Here is a 27,429-nt window from a genome sequence, read left to right as displayed (position 1 = left end):
GCTTGGAACTCCCGCTGCTATGAATTTACATAGAGTACATCATAAGAATTCCAATCCAATATATCATCAATTAATTAGAAGGACAATATATAGATTGTAAAAGGGCATGTTCATTAGCCTTGTATAAGTAGTGTTTTCTTACAGGGCTTAACTTCCTGTAGTAGTGATCTTGAAATACTGAGTACTTAAATGATAACAAATTTAAAAACACCCCCACTTTTTTTTCCCCCTCCCCTCTCGATCTGGAGAAACTTCCGTTGCTTAGTCTCTTGCTCTGTGAATCGGAAGTTACTGTGGGTAGAGCAAAGTAGCACACTTTGTTTGTAGGATGAGGAAGTGTCTAGGCTGCTACCTTTCTAAAACCTAGCTAGCCAGTCTAGCAGTGTGAGGAGGAGTACAGCCCCAAAGGGATCTCCCTTCTGTCCGGGGCAGCCCTAGACTAGATGCCAGCAACTGGCGCCCTAGGCGAACTATGCAATCGGCGCCCCCACGCCCAAGGGCAGATCTAGGCTGAGGTTTTTGGTAAACTGGAAAACATTTTGCCCCTTTTTTTTCCTTTTAATGTTTTTTAAGCTCAGATGCTTAATTATTCGATATGTCCGTCCGTCCAACCAATGTTTCTGAGATCAGATAAAATAGAGACACGAAATTTTCAGAATAGATTTGTGCACGACAGCTAGATGATATTTCAGTCCGATTTCAAATAAAAATGCATTAAAAATGTTATGATTACAAATCCAAAATCATCTATTACACTATCCTGCTTTAACTGCCATTATCACCACATCCAATATAGAAAGAAATAAGAAAGTTCTTCAATGAACTTTAACCTGTATTTACAAAACACTCTGAATAAAAAACACTCGGTTGCTCTTAAAACGTGACTTTTCTTGCTTTAAGTTTTGAAAATTCAGTCACTAGTTCTTCTTCGAGTGCTTGCTCATATCGATTCCAATTAGGGTGTGCGCGCGCTGCGTGCACGATCGTCGGAGAATTTTTCTACCCTAGCAACACCCGGTGGGTCGGCTGTGGAGCCCCCTGGAGTGGCGCCTTCATGGCGCTGGATATATACCCCAGCCGACCCAGCGCCCCCTCAGTTCCTTCTTACCGCCCGGGACGGTCGTTGGAACTGTGGAGCGCAGCATAGCTGTTCTCCACTCTGCCTAGCTTTACTTGTTCATTCTTGTAGATAGTTGTTGGTTATATACTTTTAGATTAGTAGTTTGTTGTTAATAGTTTTGTAGAGTAGTTATAAATAGTTAGTGGGAGTTAAGGGGGCTATTATCCCCCATTTTCCCCCCGGCGCGCAGCCGGGCTCGTGCCCAAGGCTCCTGGCTTTAAGCCGTGCGCGACCTGTGCTAAGCCTATGCCTACGGGAGACCCTCACGACTCTTGTCTGAAGTGTTTAGGGGAGTCTCACCAGACGGACAAGTGTAAGATCTGCAAGGCTTTCAAGCCCAGGACCAAAAAGGAGTGGGACTTTAGACTTAAGCAGCTCCTTATGGAGGCGGCACTTAGCCCAGATCTCCCTTTGGCGCGCCAAGTTCCGGCACCGAGCGCCTCGGTGCACAGCGCCCCAGCGGCACCCTCCGGTACTGCATCGTGAGCAGATGCGGATAAGGCCGCACGGCACCGTCCTCCCTCGGCACCGCGTCCACTGCAAGCCCCTCGGCGCCGTTCCCTGTCTCCGGGACATAAAAGACCCTGCAAGACCCAGGACGCTGCCGTCCAACAGGCACCGGCTCCCCCCGCACCGGTGGTAGAGCCGCGTCCGGCTTCGGATCGCCAGAGGGTGCAGGCATCGTCAACACTGTTGACTCCGGCACCGGGTGTAGGGCCATTGAGTCCGGTGCGGACTGGCTCACCGCCTCGTCCTGTGGTTGAGCTCTGTCTCCCTTCTACGCCAGAGACTTTTGCAACGGGAAAGACCTTATCGCCCTCACGGAGCCGTCGCCGTCTCAGCCCGCGGCACCGCATCCCCTTCGCACGGTGCAATCCAGGGGCAAGCCTGCCCTGATACGCCCTCCATCTCCGAGCGTGGACTCGCGGCACCGCTCCCGGTCTCAGAGCAGGTCCCAACGCCGCTCGCAGTCCCGGCACCGATCTTCATCTCGGCGCCGGTTGTACTCGCGGCCCAGATCTTCCTCCCGGCACCGGTCTACTTCTCACCATCGACCTGAGCATTGGTACCGGTCGGAGTCCAGACGCAGTTCCCGGCACCGGTATGAGCGCTGCTCCCGTTCGCGAGGCTGCTTCCGGCACCGAGTCTACAGACGGTCTTCGTCTTCGTGATCCAGATCTGGATCCCGGTACCGGCATGGCCATCAGCACCGTTCTCGATCCCGGTACCGCTCACCGGCACCGCGCAGAGACCTCTCGCCTGTGGACTGGCACCGTACCAGGACGAGCCCCTGCAATCACGCTCGGCACCGCCCTGGCCCTCAAGATCGGCGTCTCGCTCGTCGGAAGGGGCTTCCCGATCAGCATACCCTGCTCAGGGTCAGGCTGCAGACGACTTGGGTCATTGGCAAGAGGGGGCAGAGGAACCTAGACAGGACCCTGCACATTGGTCTTTCTGGACCCCATGGGCATATCACCAAGCTCAAGGGGCTCCACCAGCGGCCTCTCGCTCGGCACACTCTGAGCCCAGGGTACCTGAGGACACCATCTCCCGTCCTCCCCCAGGGGGCATGGAGACTCCAGTACCGACACCCACGCAGGCCCCAGACCCTTGGAGCCGGACCCTCATCTGGATCCTTTACCCCATGAGGCGTCGTCCTCATCCTCCCCAGATGAGGCGGTGGCAGGTACAACAGCCTCAGGCCCACCTCCAATAGACCTCCGTGCCCACCAAGACTTGTTGCATAGGGTGGCACGGAACATGGACCTACAGGCTGAGGAGATAGTGGAGGTGGAGGACCCAGTGGTGAGCATCCTCTCAGCTGATGCCCCATCCCGGGTGGCGTTGCCCATTATTCGTATGATCCAGGCTAACGCTAATGCCATATGGCAAACCCCGGCCTCCATCCCTCCCACTGCCAGAGGTGTAGAGAGGAAGTACTTTGTCCCCTCTAAAGACCATGAGTACCTCTATACACACCCTCCACCATGTTCACTAGTAGTCTCCTCAGTGAATGCAAGAGAGCGTCATGGTCAGCAGGCGGCAGCGCCCAAATCGAAGGACGCCAAACGCTTCGATTTGTTTGGGCATAAGGTTTACTCAGCGGGGGGTCTGCAGCTCAGAGCCGCAAACCAACAGGCGCTCTTGAGTTGGTACAATTACAACTCATGAAATTCCATGGTAAATTTAAAGAGTTGGTCCCCCAGGACTCGAGAGAAGAGTTCGGGGCCCTAGTGGAGGAAGGTAAAAAGGTGGCTAGGACCTCCTTGCAGGCCTCCCTGGACGTAGCGGACTCTGCCGCCAGGACACTAGCATCTGGGATAGCCATGAGACGCGTCTCCTGGCTCCAGGTATCGGGGTTACCGCCGGAACTGCAGCAGACCCTGCAAGATCTGCCATTCGAGGGCCAGGGGTTGTTCTCGGACAAGACGGACTCTCGGTTGCAGAGCCTCAAGGACTCCAGAACCATCATGCGCTCCCTGGGGATGCATGTCCCAGAACCCCAGCGCAGGCCCTTTAGGCCCCAGCCACAAAGGTTCTACCCTCCTCCTCCTCGTCCAAGACAGGATTTCCCCAGAAGGCGGGGGCGAGGTGGTAGACGGAGGTCACCCGGCCCCCAACCCGGTCAGAACCAAGGCCCTCCTAGACCACCTTCAGGACCTAGGCAAAATTTTTGAAGGTGCGCTCGAGGACGGCGTGTCAGCCACTACCCAGGATCCATTCCCTTTCTTTCGGGATCGCCTCTCCCGTTTCCACCTTGCTTGGTCCCTTATAACCTTGGACCGTTGGGTCCTTCGCACGGTGGAGAGGGGATACGCTCTCCAGTTTTCTTCGTTCCTCCCCTCACACCGCCCCTCCCCGTCCCTCTTCAGGGACCCTTCTCACGAGCATCTCCTTATACAGGAGGTTTTTGGGCTTCTCTCTATGGGGGCCATATAGGAGGTTCCGCCAGAGTTAAGGGGCAGAGGGTTTTACTCCCGCTACTTCCTGATCCCCAAAGCAAAAGGGGGTCTGCGACCCATTTTAGATTTACGCGGACTCAACAAATTCATAGTAAAGTTGAAGTTCCGCATGGTCTCCTTGGGGACCATCATCCCTTTCCTGGAGACTGGTACGCCGCCCTCGACATGAAGGACGCATATTTTCATATAGCAATCTACCCCCCACACAGGCGCTTCCTTCGTTTTGTAGTAGACAATGTGCACTACCAATTTGCCGTCCTTCCCTTCGGCTTGTCCGCGGCTCCGAGAGTGTTCACCAAATGTATGGCTGTCGTGGCAGCATACCTTCGTCGACAAAGGATACAGGTGTTCCCGTATCTAGACGACTGGCTGGTGCGCGGCCACACCAGGGAGCAAGTTCAAACTCACGTCCAGATAATACTACAAACATTCCACGAGTTAGGCATTTTACTCAACAAAGAAAAGTCCACTCTGGAGCCAACCCAGAGAATAGAGTTTATCCGGGCAGTCTTAGACTCCAGACTCGCCCGAGCTCTTCTGCCAGACACTCGGTTTCACACCATCACAAACATTATCCACGGACTCCAGGTCTTCCCGATCACCACAATAAGGATGTGCCTCGGCCTGTTGGGACACATGGCCTCTTGCACTTACGTAACCAGGCATGCCAGACTTCGGCTTCGCCCACTTCAGGCCTGGGTGTCATCGGTGTACCGTCCTTATTGGGACAACCTGAACATGGTGGTCACGGTTCCGAACTCGGTCTTGACCTCTCTCACCTGGTGGCTGGATCACAAGGCGGTTTGCGCAGGAGTGCCATTTCACGCCCCACAACCCTCCCTGCACCTGGTCATGGACGCTTCATCTCTAGGTTGGGGCGCTCACCTCGGGGAGCACCATACCCAGGGCCTGTGGCCCGCATCCCAACTAGCTCTGCACATCAGTGTTCGAGAGCTGATGGCGGTGCGCCTAGCCTGTCACGCATTTCTCGGTCTCCTACATGGCCGTTGCATGTCAGTCCTCACAGACAACACCACAGCCATGTTCTACATCAACAAGCAAGGAGGAGCCCGGTCGTCTCTCCTATGCCAAGAGGCCATTCACCTGTGGGAGTTCTGCATTGCCCACTCGATACATCCCATGGCATCGTTCCTCCCTGGAGTCCAGAACACTCTAGCGGACCATCTCAGCAGATCCTTCCAGACGCACGAGTGGTCGATTCGCCCGGATATCATCCATTCCATCTTCCAGAGGTGGGGATTTCCCCAGGACGACCTGTTCGCCTCACGAGCCAACAGGAAGTGCCACGTGTTCTGCTCCCTCCAAGGGCGATCTCCGGGCTCCCTGTCGGACGCTTTCCTCCTATCGTGAAGAGACCAGCTGTTCTACGCTTTCCCTCCATTTCCACTGGTCCACAGGGTACTGCTCAAGCTACGCAGAGACAAGGCACGTATGATTCTAGTCGTTCCAGCTTGGCCAAGACAGCACTGGTACACCACGCTTCTGGAGCTATCGGTACAAGCTCCGATCACGCTTCCCTTGTGCCCAGACTTGATCTCTCAGGACCATGGCCGACTCTGTCACCCCGACCTGCAATCGCTCCACCTTACAGCGTGGATGCTCCATGGCTGAATCGGACAGAGCTATGATGCTCACATCCCGTGCAACAGATTCTACTGGGAAGTAGAAAGCCCTCTACACGGACCACTTACTTAGCCAAGTGGAAACGTTTCTCCTGTTGGTGCGAGCAGCGGGCCACGCCCCCCTTGCAGGCGTCTATTCCACTTATACTTGAATATCTCCTATCCCTAAAACAGCAGGGCTTGGTGATCTCTTCGGTCAGGGTTCACCTGGCCACTATATCGGCATTCCAGCCAGGAGAACACGCTTCCTCGGTCTTCTCTAACCCAATGGTCGTCAGATTCCTCAAGGGCTTAGACCGGCTATACCCACAGCAACGTCAACCCGTTCTGGCGTGGGATCTTAACCTGGTTCTCTCCAAGCTCACAGGGCCCCCGTTCGAGCCATTGGCTACCTGCTCACTCCTTTACCTATCTTGGAAGACAGCCTTCCTTGTAGCCATCACTTCAGCGAGGCGTGTTTCTGAAATCAGGGCGCTCACGTCTGAGCCTCCATACACAGTCTTCCATAAAGACAAGGTGCAGCTTCGCCCCCACTCTGCCTTTCTTCCCAAGGTGGTATCAGCTTTTCATGTGAACCAAGATATATTTCTCCCGGTCTTCCATCCTAAGCCGCACGCCACCCGTCAAGACCAGCATATGCACTCCTTGGACGTACGCAGGGCCCTTGCTTTCTATATTGAGCGTACAAAACCGTTTAGGAAGCCGACGCAACTCTTCGTTGCAGTGGCCGACCGGATGAAAGGTTTACCGGTCTCCTCGCAACGTCTTTCCTCTTGGATCACGTCCTGCATTCGTGCTTGCTATGACCTGGCCGGTGCCCCGACGCCACGCCTCACCGCCCACTCCACGAGGGCCCAAGCCTCCTCAACTGCCTTCCTGGCTCACGTCCCGATCCAGGACATTTGTAGAGCGGCGGTTTGGTCATCGGTCCACACCTTCGCCGCTCACTATGCACTTGTACCGCAGTCCAGAGACGATGCTGCATTCGGATCAGCGGTTTTGCACTCAGCGATGTCTCACTCCGACCCCACCGCCTAGGTAAGGCTTGGTAGTCACCTAATTGGAATCGATATGAGCAAGCACTCGAAGAAGAAGAAACGGTTACTCACCTTTGTAACTGTTGTTCTTCGAGATGTGTTGCTCATATCCATTCCAAACCCGCCCCTCTTTCCCACTGTCGGAGTAGCCGGCAAGAAGGAACTGAGGGGGCGCTGAGTCGGCTGGGGTATATATCCAGCGCCATGAAGGTGCCACTCCAGGGGGCTCCACAGCCGACCCACCGGGTGTTGCTAGGGTAGAAAATTCTCCTATGATCGTGCACGCGGCGCGCGCACACCCTAATTGGAATGGATATGAGCAACACATCTCGAAGAACAACAGTTACAAAGGTGAGTAACCGTTTCTTTTAGATCCAGTTTTCCAGCTATTTCATGCTCTATTGACATTGTGGCAAGTCCAACAAGTCTCTCTTGCACCATTGTTGAACGCAGATATGTTTTTATCAATTTTAACTTTGAGTCGCTATGTTCCCCACTAGCTACGGAAACTGGCAAAGTTAAAAGAATGCGTAGAGCTATAAAAATATTTGGAAAATTGTCTGAGTTTATTTTCACAAACAAACTTCAGTACTTCTTCAGGAGTGGAATGTTTCTTAATTTGTCTTGAAAAAGCCTGAAGCTCACTACACAGATCTGTAGCATCGATGGCTTTTGAATTTTCATGAGTCAATGCCAACTCCAGTTTTATGCAAAATTATCTTATTTGTTTTGTTGTTTTCTTTTGTAAGCTGTGGAGATCATTTAGAAAGCCAAATACCGACTCTAGCTGCTGCTGTATCCGTTGAAATCTTTCGTCAACCGAGTGACTAGCAGTATCAAGGACTGCGAAGTAGAAATTCACTTTGAACCTTTGTTTTGGGTTCTGAATGGGTGTGTCTCGTCCTTCATACGAAAACTGCTGTTTCTTTTGCCGAATACGAACTGGCTCTGGTTCAAATTCTGTCGGAAAGTCTATTTCTTCAGCATGCTCGAGAGAATCTACCAGTGTTCTTTTGAACCCTTCATCACTTCTGAATTCCTCCAGAATATTTTTAGTTTGCTGCAGTTTTTGAATAGCAGAATGTATGTTCAAGTTCTTTTCCTGATGCTGCTTACTGGTGAGGTTAATCTCGAAAAGGATATTACACCACAAAATGAGTGAAGTCACAAATTTGAACTTGGAAAGGCCATTTGCAAGAGCTTCTGCATCGGAATGTGCCATATTGCCAGATGATCCAGTAAAGGTAGTATCATCAGAAATTTCAATTAGGGCATCATAAATGTTTCCAGGTGCATAGCAAAGAGGCTTCAAAGCATCAGTGCGACTCTCCCATCTTGTCTGACTAAGGCCTGGTCTACACTAGGAGGTTATGTCGAATTTAGCAGCGTTAAATCGAATTAACCCTGCACCCGTCCACACAACGAAGCTATTTAGTTCGACATAGAGGTCTCTTCAAATCGATTTCTGTACTCCTCCCCGACGAGGGGAGTAGCGCTAAATTCGACATGGCCATGTCGAATTAGGGTAGGTGTGGATGGAATTCGACGCTAATAGCTCCGGGAGCTATCTCACAGTGTACCACTCTGTTGACGCTCTGGACAGCAGTCCGAGCTCGGATGATCTGACCAGCCACACAGGAAAAGCCCCGGGAAAATTTGAATTCCTTTTCCTGTCTGGGCAGTTTGAATCTCATTTCCTGTTTGGACATCGTGGCGAGCTCAGCAGCACTGGCAAGGATGCAGAGCTCTCCAGCAGAGGTGACCATGCAATCGCAGAATAGAAAGAGGGCCCCAGCATGAACTGATCGGGAAATCTTGGATCTGATCGCTGTGTGGGGCGATGAGTCCGTGCTTTCGGAGCTGCGATCGAAAAAACGGAATGCGAAGATCTACGAGAAGATCTCCAAAGCCATGACGGAGAGAGGATACAGCCGGGATGCAACGCAGTGCCGCGTGAAAATCAAGGACCTGAGACAAGGCTACCAGAAGACCAAAGCGGCAAACGGATGCTCCGGATTCTAGCCCCAGACATGCCGTTTCTACGAGGCACTGCATTCCATTCTAGGTGCGGCCGCCACCACTACCCCGCCACTGACCGTGAACTCTGACGATGGGGTATTGTCGACGGCCGCTTCCTCGGAGATGTTCACGGACGGGGAAGATGAGGAAGGAGATGAGGAGGACGAGGCAGTCGACAGCGCATACAACGCTGATTTCCCCGACAGCCAGGATCTCTTCATCACCGTCACGGAGATCCCTTACCAACCCTCCCAAGGCGTTAACCCTGACCCTGAATCAGGGGAAGGATCAGTCGGTAAGTGTTTTAAACATGTAAATGTTTATTTTGATCAGAACAGGAATGGAATATTAACAATGGGTTTTTCATGATTACTTTGCCCTAGGCGCTCTACTTTTTAGTCCTTGCCAGTGCAACTACTGCAAAAGTATCTCAAAATGTCCGGGTTTGCATGATTACTTTGCCCTAGGCGCTCTACTTTTTAGTCCTTGCCAGTGCAGCTACTGGAAAATTGTGTCAATATGTCCGGGGATAGAGCAGAAATCCTCCTGGGACATCTCCACGAAGCTCTCCTGGAGGTAATTTGAAAGCCTTTGCATTAGGTTCCTGGGGAGAGCGGCTTTATTGCGTCCTCCATGGTAGGAAACTTTTTTCCGCGCCAGGCTAGCAGCAAGTACTCCGGGATCAGTGCCTCGCACAGCATGGCCGCATACGGCCCTGATTTTTGCTGGCATTCACGCAGCATGCGGTCTTTCTCTGTGTCCGAGATACTCATCAGAGTGATATCACTCATGGTGACCTGCTTTAAATTAGGGGAATGTTAGTATTGGGACTGATTGCCTGTTCCTTTACATAACTGTAACTGGTGGTTTACAGCCACGCGGTGGAGGCGGGACAGGGGCAGCATACAGGGATCTTTCCCGGGGACAGCCGCGAGGGGGGTGGGACAGGGGCAGAGTTCATGCTGGCCGGATTGCTGGCAGCAGGAACTGGCCAACGCTAGGGGCATTGCTTTGAACGTGAAAGGAGGGCACTGCTATAAATTAAGCTTTCAGCAGCCAAAAGTCTACGGCTTACCATGTCCGCCTGCTAGCCGAATTCCGCTGTCCTGCCCCGCTTGTGTAATCTGTACTCCAAGACCCCAGGCACTGAATGGGAAGGCTGAAAATTCGACCTTGTCCTGAGTGCGCATGTGATAGGTGCTGTGCATGGTCTTGTTCACAGAGAAAGACTATGTTCATTGTTCACAAAAATGTATCTTTGTGAGGAATTCACTCCCTTTTTCCCATCCCACAGCTGCGAGTGTCTCCCGACCTACCCCGGCATCCCTCTCCCAGAGGCTGGCGCAGATTAGGCGCCGAAAGAGAAGGACACGGGACGAGATGTTCTCCGAACTTATGGGCTGCTCCCGAGCCGAGGCGGCACAGCAGACCCAGTGGAGGGAGAACATGTCGCAATACCAGCGATCACACAGCGAACGGGAGGACAGGTGGCGGCAGGAAGACCAGCAGGCGACTCAAACGCTGCTTGGACTAATGAGGGAGCAAACAGACATGCTCCAGCGCCTTGTAGATGTTCTGCAGGACCGGAGGCAGGAGGACAGAGCCCTACTGCAGTCTATCTCTAACCGCCCTCCCCCGCCACAAAGTCCCATCCCCCCCCTCATCCAAAGTCCCAAGAAGGAGGGGCAGCAGGGGCCGTGAAAACAGTCACTCCACCCCTGCAGACTGCTCAAGTACCAGACGGCTCTCATTCCCAAAGTTTTTTGATAAGTCCTTTCCTTCACTCCAAAAGCACCTCACCCAAGCCCCCGACCCAGTGTCATCCCCTAACTGTGTAGTTGTTAATAAAAAATACATTTCTGTTAATTACTGTTTCCATCAGGTTCTTTTAGAGGAGAGTGTGTTTGAAGGGGGGAAAGGGGGTTGGTAATTGGAGAGGACAGTCACCTTTACCAGGGTACAGACACGGGCAGGTTCAGCAGCAGGTCACACACACATTGCAGTCACTAGGCACCCTGGTCAGTCTGGGAGGTGGTTTTCATGTTCTGTGGGGGGGGGCTATGTGAGTTTGTGGCGGGGGAGGGCGGTTACAGATCTTATGCACCGGTCCTTAGCCTGGATGACAGAGCCACGCAGCAGGGGATCTGTAACCGTCCTCCCCCGCCACAAAGTCACATAGCCCCCACACACAGAGTCCCGAAAAGGAGGGGTGGCAGCCTCCGTTGAAACAACCAGTCCACCACTGCGGACTGCTCTAGGAGCAGGAGCCTGTCATTCCTCGAGTTTAGAAGCGTCCTTTCCATCACTACACCCGCTGCCCACCACAGTCTGCGTCCCAGTTTCAACCCTTTACCACAAAACCCTTAATAAAGAAAACGTTGTTAATGAACAAAGTTCCATTTATTTTATTTTTAAAGGTGTGTTGGAAGGGGGGCAATGGGGTGAAGGGGGTATGTAGCTGGAGAGGATAGTCAACATTAAGTGGGTAAAGAAACGGGGGCAGGTTCAGCTTCTCTTTAAACAAACTTAATAGTCACAGGTTACCCTGCTCACTGTGGAACCTAGCTTTCAAAGCCTCCCGGATGCACAGCGCGTCCCGCTGGGCTCTTCTAATCGCCCGGCTGTCTGGCTGGGCGTAATCAGCAGCCAGGCGATGTGCCTCAACCTCCCACCCCGCCATAAACGTCTCCCCCTTGCTCTTACAGAGATTGTGGAGCACACAGCAAGCTGCAATAACAATGGGGATATTGGTTTCGCTGAGATCAGAGCGAGTCAGTAAGCTTCTCCATCTCCCCTTGAGACGTCCAAAAGCACACTCCACCACCATTCTGCACTTGCTCAGCCGGTAGTTGAAGAGTTCTTTTTCACTGTCCAGGGCGCCTGTATAGGGCTTCATGAGCCAGGGCATTAGCGGGTAGGCTGGATCCCCGAGGATCACTATAGGCATCTCCACATCCCCAACAGTTATTTTGTGGTCTGGGAAGTAAATACCTTCCTGCAGCCGTGTAAACAGACCAGAGTTCCTGAAAACACGAGCGTCGTGAACCTTGCCCGGCCATCCGACGTTGATGTTGGTAAAACGTCCCCTATGGTCCACCAGTGCTTGCAGCACCATTGAAAAGTAGCCCTTTCTGTTAATGTACTGGCTGGCCTGGTGGTCCGGTCCCAGGATAGGGATGTGAGTTCCATCTATAGCCCCACCGCAGTTTGGGAATCCCATCGCGGTGAAGCCATCTATGATGACCTGCACGTTTCCCAGGGTCACTACCTTTGAGAGCAGTAGCTCAACGATTGCGTTGGCTACTTGCATCACAGCAACCCCCACGGTAGATTTGCCCACGCCAAAGTGGTTCGTGACTGACCGGTAGCTGTCTGGCGTTGCAAGCTTCCAGAGGACTATGGCCACTCGCTTCTGGACAGTCAGGGCTGCTCGCATCCGGGTGTCCTTGCGCGTCAGGGCAGGGGACAGCAACTCACAAAGTTCCAGGAACGTTCCCTTACGCATGCGAAAGTTTCGCAGCCACTGTGATTCATCCCAGACCTGCAGCACTATGCGGTCCCACCAGTCCGTGCTTGTTTCCCGGGCCCAGAATCGCCGTTCCACAGCATCAACATGACCCATTGCCACCATGATGTCCACGGCGCGGGGTCCCGTGCTTTGCGAGAGGTCTGTGCCACTCTCAGACTTAATGTCCTCCCCGCGCTGCCGTAGCCTCCTCTCCCGATTTCTCAGCATCTGCCTCTGAAAAAGGTGGATGCTAAGGTGCGAAGTGTTGACAACGGCCATAACTGCAGCGATGGTTGCAGCGGGATCCATGCTCGCAGTGCTGTGGCGTCCGTGCTGTCACTCACCAGAAAAGTGCGCAAACTGATTGCCCGCCGGCGCTTTCAGGGAGGGAGGGCGGGAGTGACGGTTGAATGACGACAGTTACCCAAAACCACCCTCGACACATTTTTTCCCCAGCAGGCATTGGGGGCTCGACCCAGAATTCCAATGGGCAGCGGAGACTGCGGGAACTGTGGGATAGCTGCCCACAGTGCACCGCTTCCAATGTCGACGCTTGCCCCGTTAGTGTGGACTCACAAAGTCGAATTACTGTTCTTAGTGTGTATACACACGTTCAACTTTGTAATATCGGTTCCACTAATTTGATTTAAGTAAAATTGAACTACTCTCGTAGTGTAGACATACCCTAAGTGGTTTTACAGTTAGAGAATTCACATGCTAAGTCAGAATCTCCCAACGGCGTGTTGAGCCTGAGAAAAAACACATAAACACGTTGCACCAGGTCAAAGAAACTTGCCTCCAAACAGCATTTAGGAGCATCATTGACAACCAAATTCAGAGAATGCGCACTGCAAGGAACGAAAAAGGCCCTAGGATTGATTTCCATCATTCTCGTTTGCACACCATTGTCTTTACCCTTCATATTACTCCCATTATCATAGCCTTGGCCACGTAAGTTTTCAACAGATAATGACATTGTTTCAAGCTCTTGTAGAATAGTTTGTCATAAATTCTCCAGTCGTCTCCTTCAGTGGTATGAAACCACAAAAATGTTCCTTTATGAGCACTTCAACATTATCTTCATCTGCAGACTTTTCCATATCCACAAAACAAATTATCATCGTCATTTGTTCAACATGACTCACATCTGGTGTACAGTCCAGTATTATTGAAAAGTAGAAGCTGCCCATTCTGCAAAATACAATTTTCTTTTTAATGGCATCTGCTAGGATTTGACAGTTCATTCTGCATATTTTTTTCCTAAGTAATGAACCTGTGTTTCATGATCAGTTATTTTACGTAGATGCTCCTTCATGACTGGATCAAACAAAGCGAGGTATTCAGCAAATTTTAAAAAGTTTTTCCATTACCTGGAGTGTATAATTTTTTTTCATTTCTACCATGGCCGCGGAATGCTAAATTTTGCCCACCGAGAACTCTCACTAAAGCAATCAGATGCTCTAATATTTGTTGCCAATATTCTTCTTTTTCTTTGATCACACGTAATTTTTCTTTGATAGTTTTTCCTTTTTTCAATCGTAGTTCAAGTTCTTTCCAATTTTGAAAACATTCCAAATGTTCTGTACTACTTTCATGTGAAGAGAGAATTGAAGATATGTTTTTCCAGTCCTTCAAACCATTTTCAGTAGGTGATGTACCAATTGCTTGATTTCTAAACAACTTGCAGCAAAAGCAAAACACAGAGTCCGTTGACACTGAATATTGTAACCAGTTTCGATGAATTTCTTCCCCATTAATGAGTTTCCTCTTGTAATGCTGAGCAGAGAATTTTTCTTTTATTTCCATCCTTGGGGAAGGGAAATTCATGAACTTGTTCGGGTCCATGTTCCACGAGAATTTGCCGCACACTGTCATCAGATCTGGGCCATGAAGCTGGGTCCCCATACTGTAACTTGTTTGTAGCTTCCTCATCCTTTCTTCCTTCTACTTCATTTACTTCAATTTCTGCGTGTCTCTCTGAAGGTGAATACATTTTCTTCACTTCCATATCAGTCTGATGCTGTGAGCTGCCTCCATCTAGAAGTAAGTTTCCATCATCTTGAGTTTCCAAACTGCTTTTTTGTGGATGTGAGCTACCCTCATCTCCAAGTAAAATTCCTTCATCTGGATGCTGTGAACTGCTTCCATCTTTATTTGGATTAAAGAGAAGATATTTCAGGAAGGATCCCTGCTGTTTTGCTTGGTCCTTTTCCTTCTCGGCCTTTCATTTACAATACTTGGCTCCTGAGGGTTTTCATTTTCCTCTTTCTGCCTTGGGGCATTTGAATATTGTTATGTACTGTGCTCCCAACTGCAAGCATTATAGCGTTAAGGATGGCTGACACACCCACCACATGGTTGGCGATTTAAACCACATTGCAGCCATCCCAACACATCTTTTCACTGCTTAAAGATTCAATGATTAGTAACATACACTCACCTATTAAAACAGTTACAGCATTTACATGGAAACAAAATGACCTTTTTCGACATGATAACCCGACACCGGTTGTTTGGAAAGTAATCCCCTTCCTCACGGTTACCCACTTGAAGTGTGACATCATCACTTTCGTAGTCTGTTAAGCATTAATGCTGTTACTTTTATTTTGTGGACCTTATTTATTACATGTGAACCAGTTATAACAAAGAAAAGTTCATAATTATATAGCCCGATAATAACGCTAAGGTTTAATAATGCTTAAAGATACTCACATTTTCAATTTTTGATGCCAAAGAATAAAGAATAACTTTTCAGCATTATAAAACACAATTTTCCACAGTATTCACTCGATTCTTAACCATCTACCTGCGACGTGTGTTAAAATGACTGTTTAACATGTGTCAACTCGTGATATCTCTGCTCCACATGAATTTCCGGCTATGCGACCTGGATGTATATTCGAGTTAGGTGTCACTAGCATTGCAGATCTTGCCGCTGGCGGATGTGTTTAATTGTGGCTGAGTTATTGCTTATCAAAATTGCGGAGTGGGTCATCTTGACCCTCCATCGCAAACTGAAAAAAAAATTCGCTAAAATCTTATTAATTTTGGCAGTAAATAAAAGATTTGGCATATTAATAAATTCTCAGAAATGTAGAGAAATGAATTATAATTCATATTCCCTCTGTACGCACACGAGAATTGAAATAATGACATCTTCGTTATTTTATTTGTATTTTTTTAATTGTTTCCACCCCCCCTCGAATTTGGTACCCCATTTAATTTGCACCCTAGGCAACCGCCTAGTTTGCCTGCATGGACGGGCCGCCCCTGCTTCTGTTACAGGAAAGGGGGCCAGACTGCATGATGGGAGACTTCATCTTGGAAGAGTGACTCCCTTCCCCACCTGACCTCCCCAAAAATGGAGGAGCATAAAACTGTGCAAGCATTCTGACTGTGGTTAATTCATATGCAGAACTTTCTTCATGTTTAGAAACTTAATCAAGTGGCTTTTTATTTTTTTATTTTTTTGGTGTATTGGTATTTGTATTTCTGTTGCCTAAAATATTGATATAATAAAGCCTAATTCTGCCTTCATTTTCACTGTTGGAAATCCACGGACTCCACTGTCTTTAATGGTGTTACTCTGGATTTATTGTGATGTAAAGGAAAGCAGAATTTGTTTCAATAGTTGTATTAAAATACATAAAATTTGACTGTGTTCTTACTAATATCCAGAGTTACAAGGTGAAACAATTAAGATTACGTTCAAATGTTGTTTATATTAAGTTTCATAAGCAGCACTTGCCATTATAGTTATAACACTGTTGGGTTATTTTAATTACAGCAGTAGTAAGGATAATTGGGAATTGTATTTCAGCTACATGGTGTGGGGGTGTTCACACCAGAGGCCAACTTCTCCTCACAATTGCATCAGTGCATCCCCCCTGAATTCAGTAGGGTTTCAGATATAACTGAGAGGAGAATTTTTCCCTGTAGTTGTAGCACATGGCAAGTAGAAGTATGTACTCAGTATCAAATGTTGTTTAATTTTTTATTTTTTTCCCCCTGTCCTGGCCTAGGGTCTATGCTTTAATGGAAGTGCCTTTATTTTGTACCTCATTGCTGCCATTGTAAATGCATCTTCAGTTACCAATGAGCAGAACAGCCACAATTACAACAGCTGGGCAGCTTCTTCGGTGAGTTATTTTAAAAAAATAATTAAAAACGAATATATTCTATGTATGACAACGTTACGTCGAGAATGGAATTTTCAAAAGTGTGAGCTGAAATGGGAATATCCTGTTTTAGGTTTTGTAAATCTACAGAGCTCTCAGCCCCCACCTGTGGCCTTCACCAAGGTCTCAGCCCTCCTTCCCCTTCCCCTCCCCCCCGCCAGGGCCATGGGGGGGCTGAGAGCAGCGAGCAGGGGCGGGGTTTCAGCCAGAAGAGGCGGGGCTGCAGTCGGAAGAGACTAGGCAGGGGCTAGGCTCCACAATGGGAAACATCACCCGCCACCCATGTGGAGGACCTCTTCTCTCTCACCTCCCTGGTGTTTAGTGTTTTATTTCCCTCTTGGCACCTCATAACTAAAGGCCTGTCACTCAATGGGTGTTGCTTTTGGCTGGAACTTGTTTGGTGCTATACAAGTTGTGCTGATTCGGGTTTTTAAGCAGAATGCATTAATGCTCCACAGATCAGTCAGATCATCTGAGATGTCCTGGGACCTCTTCTGATAGCTTTTAGTGCTACTTGCACATAATGCTGTTTAACTGTTAATCCTGGATTATTACTCTGAGAGCTTGTTAAACGTTCCTCCATCTCCTGCTTATTCCTAAAAAGAGATTTTTAAGAATTCAGTAGTAACAAAATCATCTCCACCCAACATGCTCTCTTAACTAAAAGAAAGCATTCAGGTTTTTGTTCATGAGCAGTTCAGGAAAGACTCAAAACTTCCCAAAACTAAGAATGCAACAACATTCTCACGGTGTTATATATTAACCATATTTTACACCAATTCCTACAATTTGTTTGGTGCTTCTGATTAAACAAAGCTCACCAACAGATGTTATATACTCTTTAGCATCATTATACAGGTGTCTAATCTGAGCCCTAATTCTTCTACCCTTATACATGTTCAGTGGTACTTTGCTCCAGTAGTAAGGGTGACAGAATCAGGCCCATGACAACATATAGAACCAGATACATTGTACCTGTTAACCCTGGTTGGTCCTAAATTTTCATAATTGCTTAACATAAGCTGTCTATTTTAAATAACTTTCAGTGATAACAGAAGCCTTACCATTGGCACTGGGTGGTATTAAAATATATAGAATAGCTGATGTGCAGCTATTCGAGTAATACATAAAAAGTTTAAAGGAGAAGGGGGAAGAAGTATACAAGAACAGTTAAAGCTTGCAAAAGTTAGGTACTGTATTTACAGTAATGGTCTGACTCTGTCACCATATTCACTTTGAGTAGTGCCTTCCTCCATCAATATGGTCCTATTGGAATAATAAAATAAGTTGCTTCTCTTTGTGAGTTAAGTTGGCAGGATCAGATCCTAAACGAGCACCATTTTTATTAATGTAACTATTTCTCTTCTATCGAATCCTTTTCATAAAATTAAAATGCTCTAAAAAGATACTATTTTTTTCTAATGTTTGTTTTTTCTTTTCCCTCTCTCTATAGTTCTTCGCCTTTGTGGTTACCTTCTGCTATGCAGGAAATGCCTATTTTAGTTTTATATCTTGGAGATCACGGACCTCACAGTAAATATTTTGTTTAAAAAAAAAAATGTGGATATAAGATCTCAGGAAGATTGTACTATGTGACCGAAAGGTTGGAGTTTTGTATACTACTTTTCATTAGAATTGATGAGAAAATTATTTAAGCTGTAATTAAAATGGATACTTATTTATAATATACTATTGCCTTTAGTGATGACTAACAGATTTTCTCTGTATTGTATGATAAAGTAGTACAAGTAGCAAAATTTCATACTGTCTTTTATCTTTTAAAATTAACATGGTATTTTCCTAGAAATTATATAGCTATAGTAATTAAGCTGCTAATAAAACCTACTCAGATGATGTGCCAATTTTTTCAAATTTAACTATTTTTAAATGTCACGGCTGTACTTTCTGAATAAATGCCACAAAATAAAAGATGAGATTTCGATATTATCTCATTTTTTGTGTGCATGAAAAACTAAGCACAAGAATGCTTTAAAATAAATGTCCTGATTTTGAATGTATTCAACTTTTTTGCAGGGGGGGGGAGACACTTTTTTTTTCATTCAGATACTATGCAAAACCCTGATCTTCCCAATTTGTGTATTCCATTCCATCTACAATCACCTTTCTGCTCTCCAACGAGGAGGGCTGCAATAGAGCCTATTAACTGAGCTCCAAAATTAGCCAGAGGGACTGTTGCCTCCAGAAGCTGAGCACATTACCTTTGATAGTGTTCTTGTACCCAACAGGCCTAAGGATCACGAGATGTGGAGCCAAGAACTGAGCCCAGGTCTCTTGGTTTTTTCACTTGGCTTAAGTTGAACATATTGAGTATATCATCGAACACCTACTGAAGATGTTGCCTCTTGTTTGCCAATGGGCACTGAATAGAACATAAATCTATCCCACCTGTCACAGGGTCACCTAAATGCTAGTAAATAATATAAATGTGTTCTCTATAGGGTAATCGCCAGAGTGGAGGTGGTAAGCATGAAGAATTCCCTCCAACCTTCCTTCGCCTACCACCAGCATCTCCAAGATGTTAATTTGTAAATTACCCTTTTTTACTTTGTATCTCTCATTTTTTACATATCTTTTGCATTGGTGAAGTAGAACTGCAAGTGAGTGACTCATAACTGACAAAGCTCTGCTACCATAGCCCCAGGGATTGCTTTTTGTCAACGTAGCTAACGTTTGTTTAAGGAAGTGGTGTTCCTACACTGACAGAAAAACCTCTGCCAGCATAGCTATGCGGGTGCAGTCTTCGTAATACAGACATGCCCTCTATCCTGATTCACATCTCCTTAAAGAGCTAGGTTTCCCCAATCCTGTACATCTAGTCAGGGCCGGCACAACCCACTAGGTGATCTAGGCAGTCGCCTAGGGCATTACAATTTGGGGGGCGGCGGCCGCAGCGTTATTTTGGCGGCAGGACCTTCTGCCACCTCTGTGGGGGGTGGCATTTTGGGGCGGGACCTTCTGCCGCCTAGGGCGGCAGAAAAGCTGGCGGCGCTCCTGCATCTAGTACTATTGTAACGGGTAAATCCCTTCTCCTGCACTTCAGAAATCTTTGATTGTTCCAGCTGTTGAAAATCTAGTTGGCTCAATATTAAGGTTGATTTTTGTCATTGGTATTGTTAGTAAAAACCATGGACAGGACATGGGCAATAAACAGAAATTCACAGAAGCCTGGGACCTGTCCATGACTTTTACTAAAAATATGGGGGGGGGGACTAATAGACAAAGCTCCAACCTTATCCCGGGCAGCAGCTCCAGCCAACAGTCATGGAGGTCCATGGAAGTCATGGAATCTGTGACAAAATCATATCTTTACTCATTATAATTTGTATTAGGGAAATCTGAGGGTTAAAGGAATAGAACCTGTTTGAAGTACATATTTCTCCCCTTTAAATAAGCTAACTACACCTCTACCCCGATATAACGCGACCCGATATAACACGAATTTGGATATAATGCGGTAAAGCAGCGCTCCGGGGGGGGCTGTGCACTCCGGCGGATCAAAGCAAGTTTGATATAATGCGGTTTCACCTATAACGTGGTAAGATTTTTTTGGCTCCCAAGGACAGCGTTATATCTGGGTAGAGGTGTACTATGCCTTCTCACATGTTTCACATGTTGATCTCAGAGTTGATGTATCTGTTGAGTGGCAAAATCCTTCAACATAAGGGAAGGCAAGTTATTTAAATACTTGCATTTATTACATGTCTGTGCAGTAAAGATCAAATACTGGACTGCCCCCTGTGGTGGCAGTGAAGACAAATGCATAGTTGTTGGCCTATCTACACAGATCAAAGATTTTTGTCATTAAAATTTTATAGGGTCTTCTGGTGGTTGAATAAATATCAAACATATAAAAATGGTCCAAATGATAAAACCTGTAAATATGCCTTCAAATGTAGCTAAATTCAAAAACCTTATCAGTGATTTCCCATCAATGGCTATAGAAATCTAATAGAAATTCACTCTCAGGTGTAATTGGATTTACAAAATCTCAGCCCAGATGTATATATGCTCTTTTCCCTCCCTAATTAAATATGGATGAGAAAATTAGTTTGGATTCTGTCATACAAGTGCTAAAACAGAAGTGTTGTGGCTTTAGGTACAACTGTGCACTCCTAAAGATAGAAATAAACTTTATTTAACCCCCCCGTCCAACCATTATGTAATTAGCTTGTTAGTAAAATACTTAATAACTTTTTATCTACTTCATCAATATTTTAATATTTTTCTCTACTTAGTTTTATATTGCAAATTTAAAAAACTTTCTATTAACGTGTAACAAATTCTCATTGTAAAATATCTAGACTTCTACTCAAGTTAAGTGCTTGTATATTGTGGGATGCTGATGTCAATTTATAGTCACCAGGACTCATTTTACAAAAAGCTTATTTACAATACCCCTTATTATCATATGTAAAGCATGTGACACGATGCAAGTAAATCAAATAAAAAAAATTATAACCAAATGTTAAACCTAAAACTCAGTACAGTGAGGTTCCGCTACCTATGTTCTAGAGTGAGGAATTTGTACCAATCTTCACTGTAAGCTGTTGCCTCTACTCCTGTGCATGCAAAATACGACTACATGCATTACTCAATCAGCCTTACTGTGGTCGTGATACTGTTCTCCAGGGACTGAGCTCAACATAGTGGTGCACCAATCACATGTGTACTCCCCAGCCACTCATGGAAAATGGGGGAGAACTATGAAAACTGAGCCAGTGGTATGGAAATCTCCAGATTCCCTAACAGAAAGAAGAGAAAAGCCACTACTAGAATCTTCTTCCAAAGGGGAGGAGAGAAACACACACCCAAGAGTACTGAACTTGCACTCTGGAGAGAGATGGAGAAGGAAGAAATCGTCTTACTGGTCAGCAAAGAGTAGAGGGGATATTTTCCTCCTATGTAAACTCTTGACTTTAAGCCATGATCCATGTTGAAGCCCCATTAATGTTGTGAGGTTCTTTCTTTCTACAACCATTCAAATCTCTCCTCCCCAACTAGCCAAGGAAATCTCTTGAGTGATCGATCTCTTGCACAATGAGAAACAGAGGGCCAGTGCTAGAGTTGTAGTAATTATTCACATGAGTACTAACAGCATATGCCAAGGGTGCCCAGCCTGAGCAGGAGCCAGACTTTACCAATGTACATTGCCAAAGAGCCACAGTAATACGTCAGCAACCCCCCATCAGCTTCCCCCAACCTGCTCCCAGTGCCTCCCACCCACCAGCAGCCCTGCCGATCAGCGCCCTCCCCCTTCCTCCCCATCAGCTGTTTCATGGCATGCAGGAAGCTCTGAGGGGGGAGGGGGAGGAGCGAGGGCATAGCAGGCTCAGGGGAAGGGGGGTGGAGTGGGGGCAGGGCCTGTGGCAGAGCCGGGGTTGAGCAGTGAGCACCTCCTGGCACATTGGAAAGTTGGCACCTGTAGCTCCATCCCCGGAGTTGGTGCCTATACAAGGAGCCACATATTAACTTCTGAAGAGCCGCATATTGTAGGAGCAGGATTTTATAATGTCCCATAAGAATTAATGTATGATTTGATTTCATTCTGTCAGCCACCCTTTTTGAATAGCAGAAAGAAATGACAGACCAGAACGATCCTTATGACTGATTATGGTCACCTTTTTGTTTTAGGATAAGTTATAATGTCTACTATAGTTTCTTATATGTATTACAAATTAGGCACTCTAGTTAAATATACATTTCTTTGTTTTAAGGTTTTAGTAAGTAAGAGACAGGATCTTGTATTGTATCTATGTTAAGGAGATTAGAGGAATGTTGAGGGCCTGAAGCCCCAATGTGAATTGTTTTAGTTATAAGATTTATCAAGATTTGATTTACAATGTATTCTGCTAAATATACAATACTGCTGTCTGTATACTTTTGAAGGTTTCTGTAAGAGATTGTTTGTGTGAATGAGGAATGCATGCATCAGGAAAAGATAAGGTGTGAAAGCCACCACAAATGTCCAGATGGTCAAGAAGAAGTGAGAGACTTGGAAAGACCAGGAGACAATCAGAAAACAGCCATTGTATCCGATGCTAAACACGTTAGCAGCATTGACGACCTCAGAGGTGACCCCCGAAGGCGAGACAACAAATAGGAGATAATGATGGGAAGCCCGATAATAACCATCAAATAATAACACCACTTAAGGACTAATGATGACAGGATGACATTGCAAAATGCATGGACTCAAATGGGAATTTACAACTATAAAGCTGGGGTGTTTTGCTATGGAACTCTGGGTTCAGTCCTGCAAAGCCTCAGAGCATCGGATCGCGACCGACAAGAGCCCAGCTCCATACTCGTACTCAATCTAACTGGCCATTAGATTGATTCGAGCTACAACAGACTGGTAACTATGAACATCACTGGCAGGACTGTGTGTGTGTGTGTGTATGTGTGTGTGTGTATGTGTGTGTGACTGAAAAGCATATGCTAACTGTTGTATTTTCAATAAATGCTTCGTATTTGCCTTCCTCTATAAAGATCCGGTGTGCTTTGTATGAGCATAACAATATGGCTCCAGAGCTACAGGTTGGCCACCCCTGGCATATGTCATGCAGAGAGACTGGCTGTGCCCTTTTCTGAGGTATGTCTGTCTTTCCAAACCAGATAACATATTGTGATGAATCACACAGAAAATATGTTCAAAAAAGAAAAACAAGCATGTATTTTTAAACATGAGGAAATGTATAATTTCCTCTTTTGAGCTTTGCTAGACTTTCTGCATGAATTCATTCCAGCTGTGTGGGTGTTACAATGATTTGAGCTTTACATTTTATTGGTTTCTGTGACCATTTAACACTAATGCTTCCATTTTCCAAACTCATTTGTTTTGTGAATAACAATACATGAATCAGAAAGTGTGCTTTTTGTTAGCATTAGTCTTCCATGAGAAGCTAGAGTATTACCTGAAACTATGTTTCAAGTAAAATATTGAGAGCACCCTCACTGCAAGAATATCATTTCAGCATATAACAGTGTGCCATGTGCACTTGGGGATCCATCCAAAACTTGCCACTGTCCAATGCACTGTCTTTTGGGAAGTTTTGCCTATGTATGCTGGGACAGAAAAGAGTCATGCAGGAGTGACTGGGAGCAAGGGGTCAACTTCCCAGCAGGCAACTTTCTCCATCCCATAATGTCATCCGTATCCCATAATTGTTGCACCTTTTAAAAAAACAAACAAAAAAAAAACCCTGTGCTGCCCTCCTTGCTGTCCACCATCTCTGACACTATTGTCAGGAGTGTTGCAAGCACAGGACACGCTCTCCTCCAGTATTTGCAGAGCTGCAAGAAGAACCAAATCAGTGGGGAACATGCTGATTTCATGCAGGACAGATGTCTGTGGGACATAGCAAAAACCAATTCAAGGTTAGTGGTGGTGTTCATGGAGTAGCTGTAGAGGGTGGAGCGCCACTTCTGCACCTGAGAAACAAGCACAGACTGGTGGGATCACATCATAATGCAGGTTTGGGATGACAAGCAGTGGCTGCAGAACTTCTGGATGTGCAAGGTCACATTCCTGGATCTGTGTATCGAGCTTGCCCCAGCTCTCCCGCACAGGGACATCAAACCGAGCGCTGCACTGACAGTGGAGAAGCGAGTGGGGATTGCACTGTGGAAACTTGCAACACTGGATTGCTACCAGTCAGTGAGAAATCATTTTGGAGTTGGAAAATCCACTGTGGGAGCTGTTGTCATGCACGTATGCAGAGTCGTTAATCATCTCCTGCTAGGCAGAACTGTGACTCTTCGCAATGTGTAGGACAAATTAGAGGATTGGGCCAAAAGAAACCTGATGAGGTTCAACAAGGACAAGTGCAGAGTCCTGCACTTAGGACGGAAGAATCCCATGCACTGTTACAGACTAGGGACCGAATGGCTAGGAAGCAGTTCTGCAGAAAAGGACCTAGGGGTTACAGTGGACGAGAAGCTGGATATGAGTCAACAGTGTGCCCTTGTTGCCAAGAAGGCTAACGGCATTTTGGGCTGTATAAGTAGGGGCATTGCCAGCAGATCGAGGGACATGATAATTTCCCTCTATTCGACATTGGTGAGGCCTCATCTGGAGTACTGTGTCCAGTTTTGGGCCCCACACTACAAGAAGGATGTGGAAAAATTGGAAAGAGTCCAGCGGAGGGCAACAAAAATTATTAGGGGGCTGGAGCACATGACTTATGAGGAGAGGCTGAGGGAACTGGGATTGTTTAGTCTGCAGAAGAGAAGAATGAGGGGGGATTTGATAGCTGCTTTCAACTACCTGAAAGGGGGTTCCAAAGAGGATGGATCTAGACTTTTCTCAGTGGTACCTGATGACAGAACAAGGAGTAATGGTCTCAAGTTGCAGTTGGGGAGGTTTAGGTTGGATATTAGGAAAAACTTTTTCACTAGGAGGGTGGTGAAGCACTGGAATGGGTTACCTAGGGAGGTGGTGGAATCTCCTTCCTTAGAGGTTTTTAAGGTCAGGCTTGACAAAGCCCTGGCTGGGATGATTTAGTTGGGAATTGGTCCTGCTTTGAGCAGAGGGTTGGACTAGATGACCTCCTGAGGTCCCTTCCAACCCTGATATTCTATGATTCTATGACATAGTGGATAGATTTGCAGCAATGGGGTTCCTGAACTGTGGTGGGGCAGTAGACCACCTTGCCCTAGAGTATATCAACAGAAAGGGCTACTATTCTGTGGTTATGCAAGCATTGGTGGATCACTGGGGGTGCTTCACCAACATCAGTATTGGCTGGCCAGGGAAAGTGCATGACACGTGCATCTTTAAGAATCCATGATGGTTCAGAAAGCTACAAGCAAGGACTTTCTTGACTGGCAGATTACCATTGGCTATGTTGAAATGCCAATAGTGATCCTGGGGACATAACCTACCCCTTGCTCTCCTGGCTCAAGAAGACGTAAACCGGAGACCTTGATACCGCCAGTGAAAGATGCAATGACCAGCTCAGAAGGTGCAGAATGACAGTTGAATGGTAAAGTGAAGGGGTGCTGATATTGTTTACTCACAAGACTGGATCTCGGTGGAAAAAACAGTTTTGGGGCCGATTAAGAATTGTGTGGTGCTTGGTGTACATCTATGAATATAACACTGTTAATGCACCTACTAATCTTGTGGTGCTTGTTGTACGTTTATGATTATTATACTGTTTGTCACTGATCCTATTGCTTGTGTCACACTGTACAATAACAAGTCAGTGGGGATTTCAGTACCACTAGGTACTCTACAGCATATGGTGGGAACTAATGAAGATTAATTATTTTCCAAATAGAATTTTACTGAGTGACAAAAACACTGCAAAGAAGAAGTCTGTGCAAGTTTAAAGCAAATACATTAAAAACTTACAAGCGACAAAAAGTCCTCTGGAACCTTATAGACTAACAGATGTATTGGAGCATAAGCTTTCGTGGGTGAATACCCACTTCGTCAGATGCATTCGTGTACATTTTAGTGACACATACAGCAACCGTGGCTCTCACAGGTAAGTGTATGTAAAGCTGTGGTTGTCCTTACTGTTCCCCTACTGTGGGGTGGCAGGGGTACGGATGTGGCCCCCTAATGCCACATGAAATGTTGAGGGGGGGTATAAGGAGGTGCTGTAGTGCAGTTCTCCATGGACTGCAAAGGGAGACGAGCCTCTGATAGTTGAACCTGTAGGTCCACAAGATCCTGCAGCCTCTGTGTTTGCTGCTGGAGAAGCCCCATTATGTCCTGTGCATCTCCCTCCCCTCGTCCTACTGAGCCTCCTGTGCCTTTCTCTTCTCTGCTCTTTCCTTCTCGATGTAGTCTGCAATATTCAGGCCCTCTGCTCATAGTCTGATGTGGCCCTGGCTTGCAGGATCTCACTGAACATGTCATCCTGAATCTACTCTTCCTCTTTCTTAATTGACTCAGGCGTTCTGCAGGCGTGTAGGGGGAATCCCTCAGGGCCACAATGGCAGCAGCTACAGATAAAGCACACAGAGGTACTGTTTGTATAGTCACAATGAAAAGTGAAAATTAAGGTTCAGAACTCCCTTCCCTTGCTCTCCTACAGTTTTAAACAAGACATGCTTATTGACACTTCTGCTTCGGCGTGCTTGTGCAGGGCACCACTCACAGCACCAGCCACGGTGAGTATGGCCTGCCAGGAGTGAGGGAAATGAAGAGGGAATTACCTGGTTGCATGAAACTATGAGTACAGGGCAATGGCACATAATACTGGCACCATTTTCCACAGGTGGTAGTGATTTTAGCTGATATCTGACTCCTGAGGGTAACAAAGGCACAAGAGAGAACAGCTGCTGTCCCGAAGCTGTCTCTGGTGGTGTCCTGAAGCTGCCCAGGCCTACCCAGACACTAGGCTGTTTATTGCAATGGTGTCTGCCAAAGTTGTTGCTACCTAGCATGGAAAAGTGTCCTACCACTCAGGAAGAAACAAAGTTGCCATCCTTAGAAACCTTCGGGGAGAGGATTGCTGAGTACCTCCATGAAAATTTCATTGTGATCTCTCGGGGGATTCAAGGGACATCCCTGTGTACATAAACTGCTTCACATGCCCCTCACCCCCACCTAACTGTACAGAGGAATGAAAAGCAGATAACAACTCTACCTCTTTTTGTTGTACTGCCTTAGTACATCGCCCATGGCTCAACACTGCTCCAGGAGGTGGTGTTACTGCATTGCTGTAAAGGGGCCTGGGAGACAAATGTAAGCATAGACACATGAATAATTAGGTTGATGCAGGGCTGCCCAGAGGATTCAGGGGGCCTGGGGCAAAGCGGGGGAGCTGCGGAACTTGTACTCACCCAGTGGCGGTCCGGGTCTTCAGTGGCATTTCGGCAATGGGGAGCCCTTCAGTCGCTCCGCGTCTTCGGCAGCACTGAAGGGCCCCCCGCCGCCGAAATCCCGGCCGAAGACCCAGACCGCTGCCGGGCCAGGGCTCGCAGGG

At 47.1% G+C, this 27,429-nt stretch overlaps 1 protein-coding gene across 2 annotated transcripts in view; it reads left to right on the top strand.

The window, feature by feature from the left end:
* Positions 1 to 18,005, top strand: part of CMTM8 (CKLF like MARVEL transmembrane domain containing 8) — a 72,186-nt gene extending 54,181 nt beyond the window's left edge. For both annotated transcript variants that reach the window (XM_065400032.1, XM_065400031.1), the window contains 2 exons: positions 16,313 to 16,429; positions 17,922 to 18,005. In XM_065400032.1, the coding sequence (XP_065256104.1) occupies positions 16,313 to 16,429; positions 17,922 to 18,005 (201 nt within the window). The remainder of the gene's footprint in view (positions 1 to 16,312; positions 16,430 to 17,921) is intronic.
* Positions 18,006 to 27,429: the final 9,424 nt, after the last annotated feature.

Source organism: Emys orbicularis, chromosome 2 (genome assembly GCF_028017835.1).
Source record: "Emys orbicularis isolate rEmyOrb1 chromosome 2, rEmyOrb1.hap1, whole genome shotgun sequence".
Taxonomy (NCBI): domain Eukaryota; kingdom Metazoa; phylum Chordata; order Testudines; family Emydidae; genus Emys; species Emys orbicularis.
The sequence above is the reverse complement of the archived record's forward strand: the minus strand, read 5'-3'. Positions and strand labels throughout refer to the sequence as shown.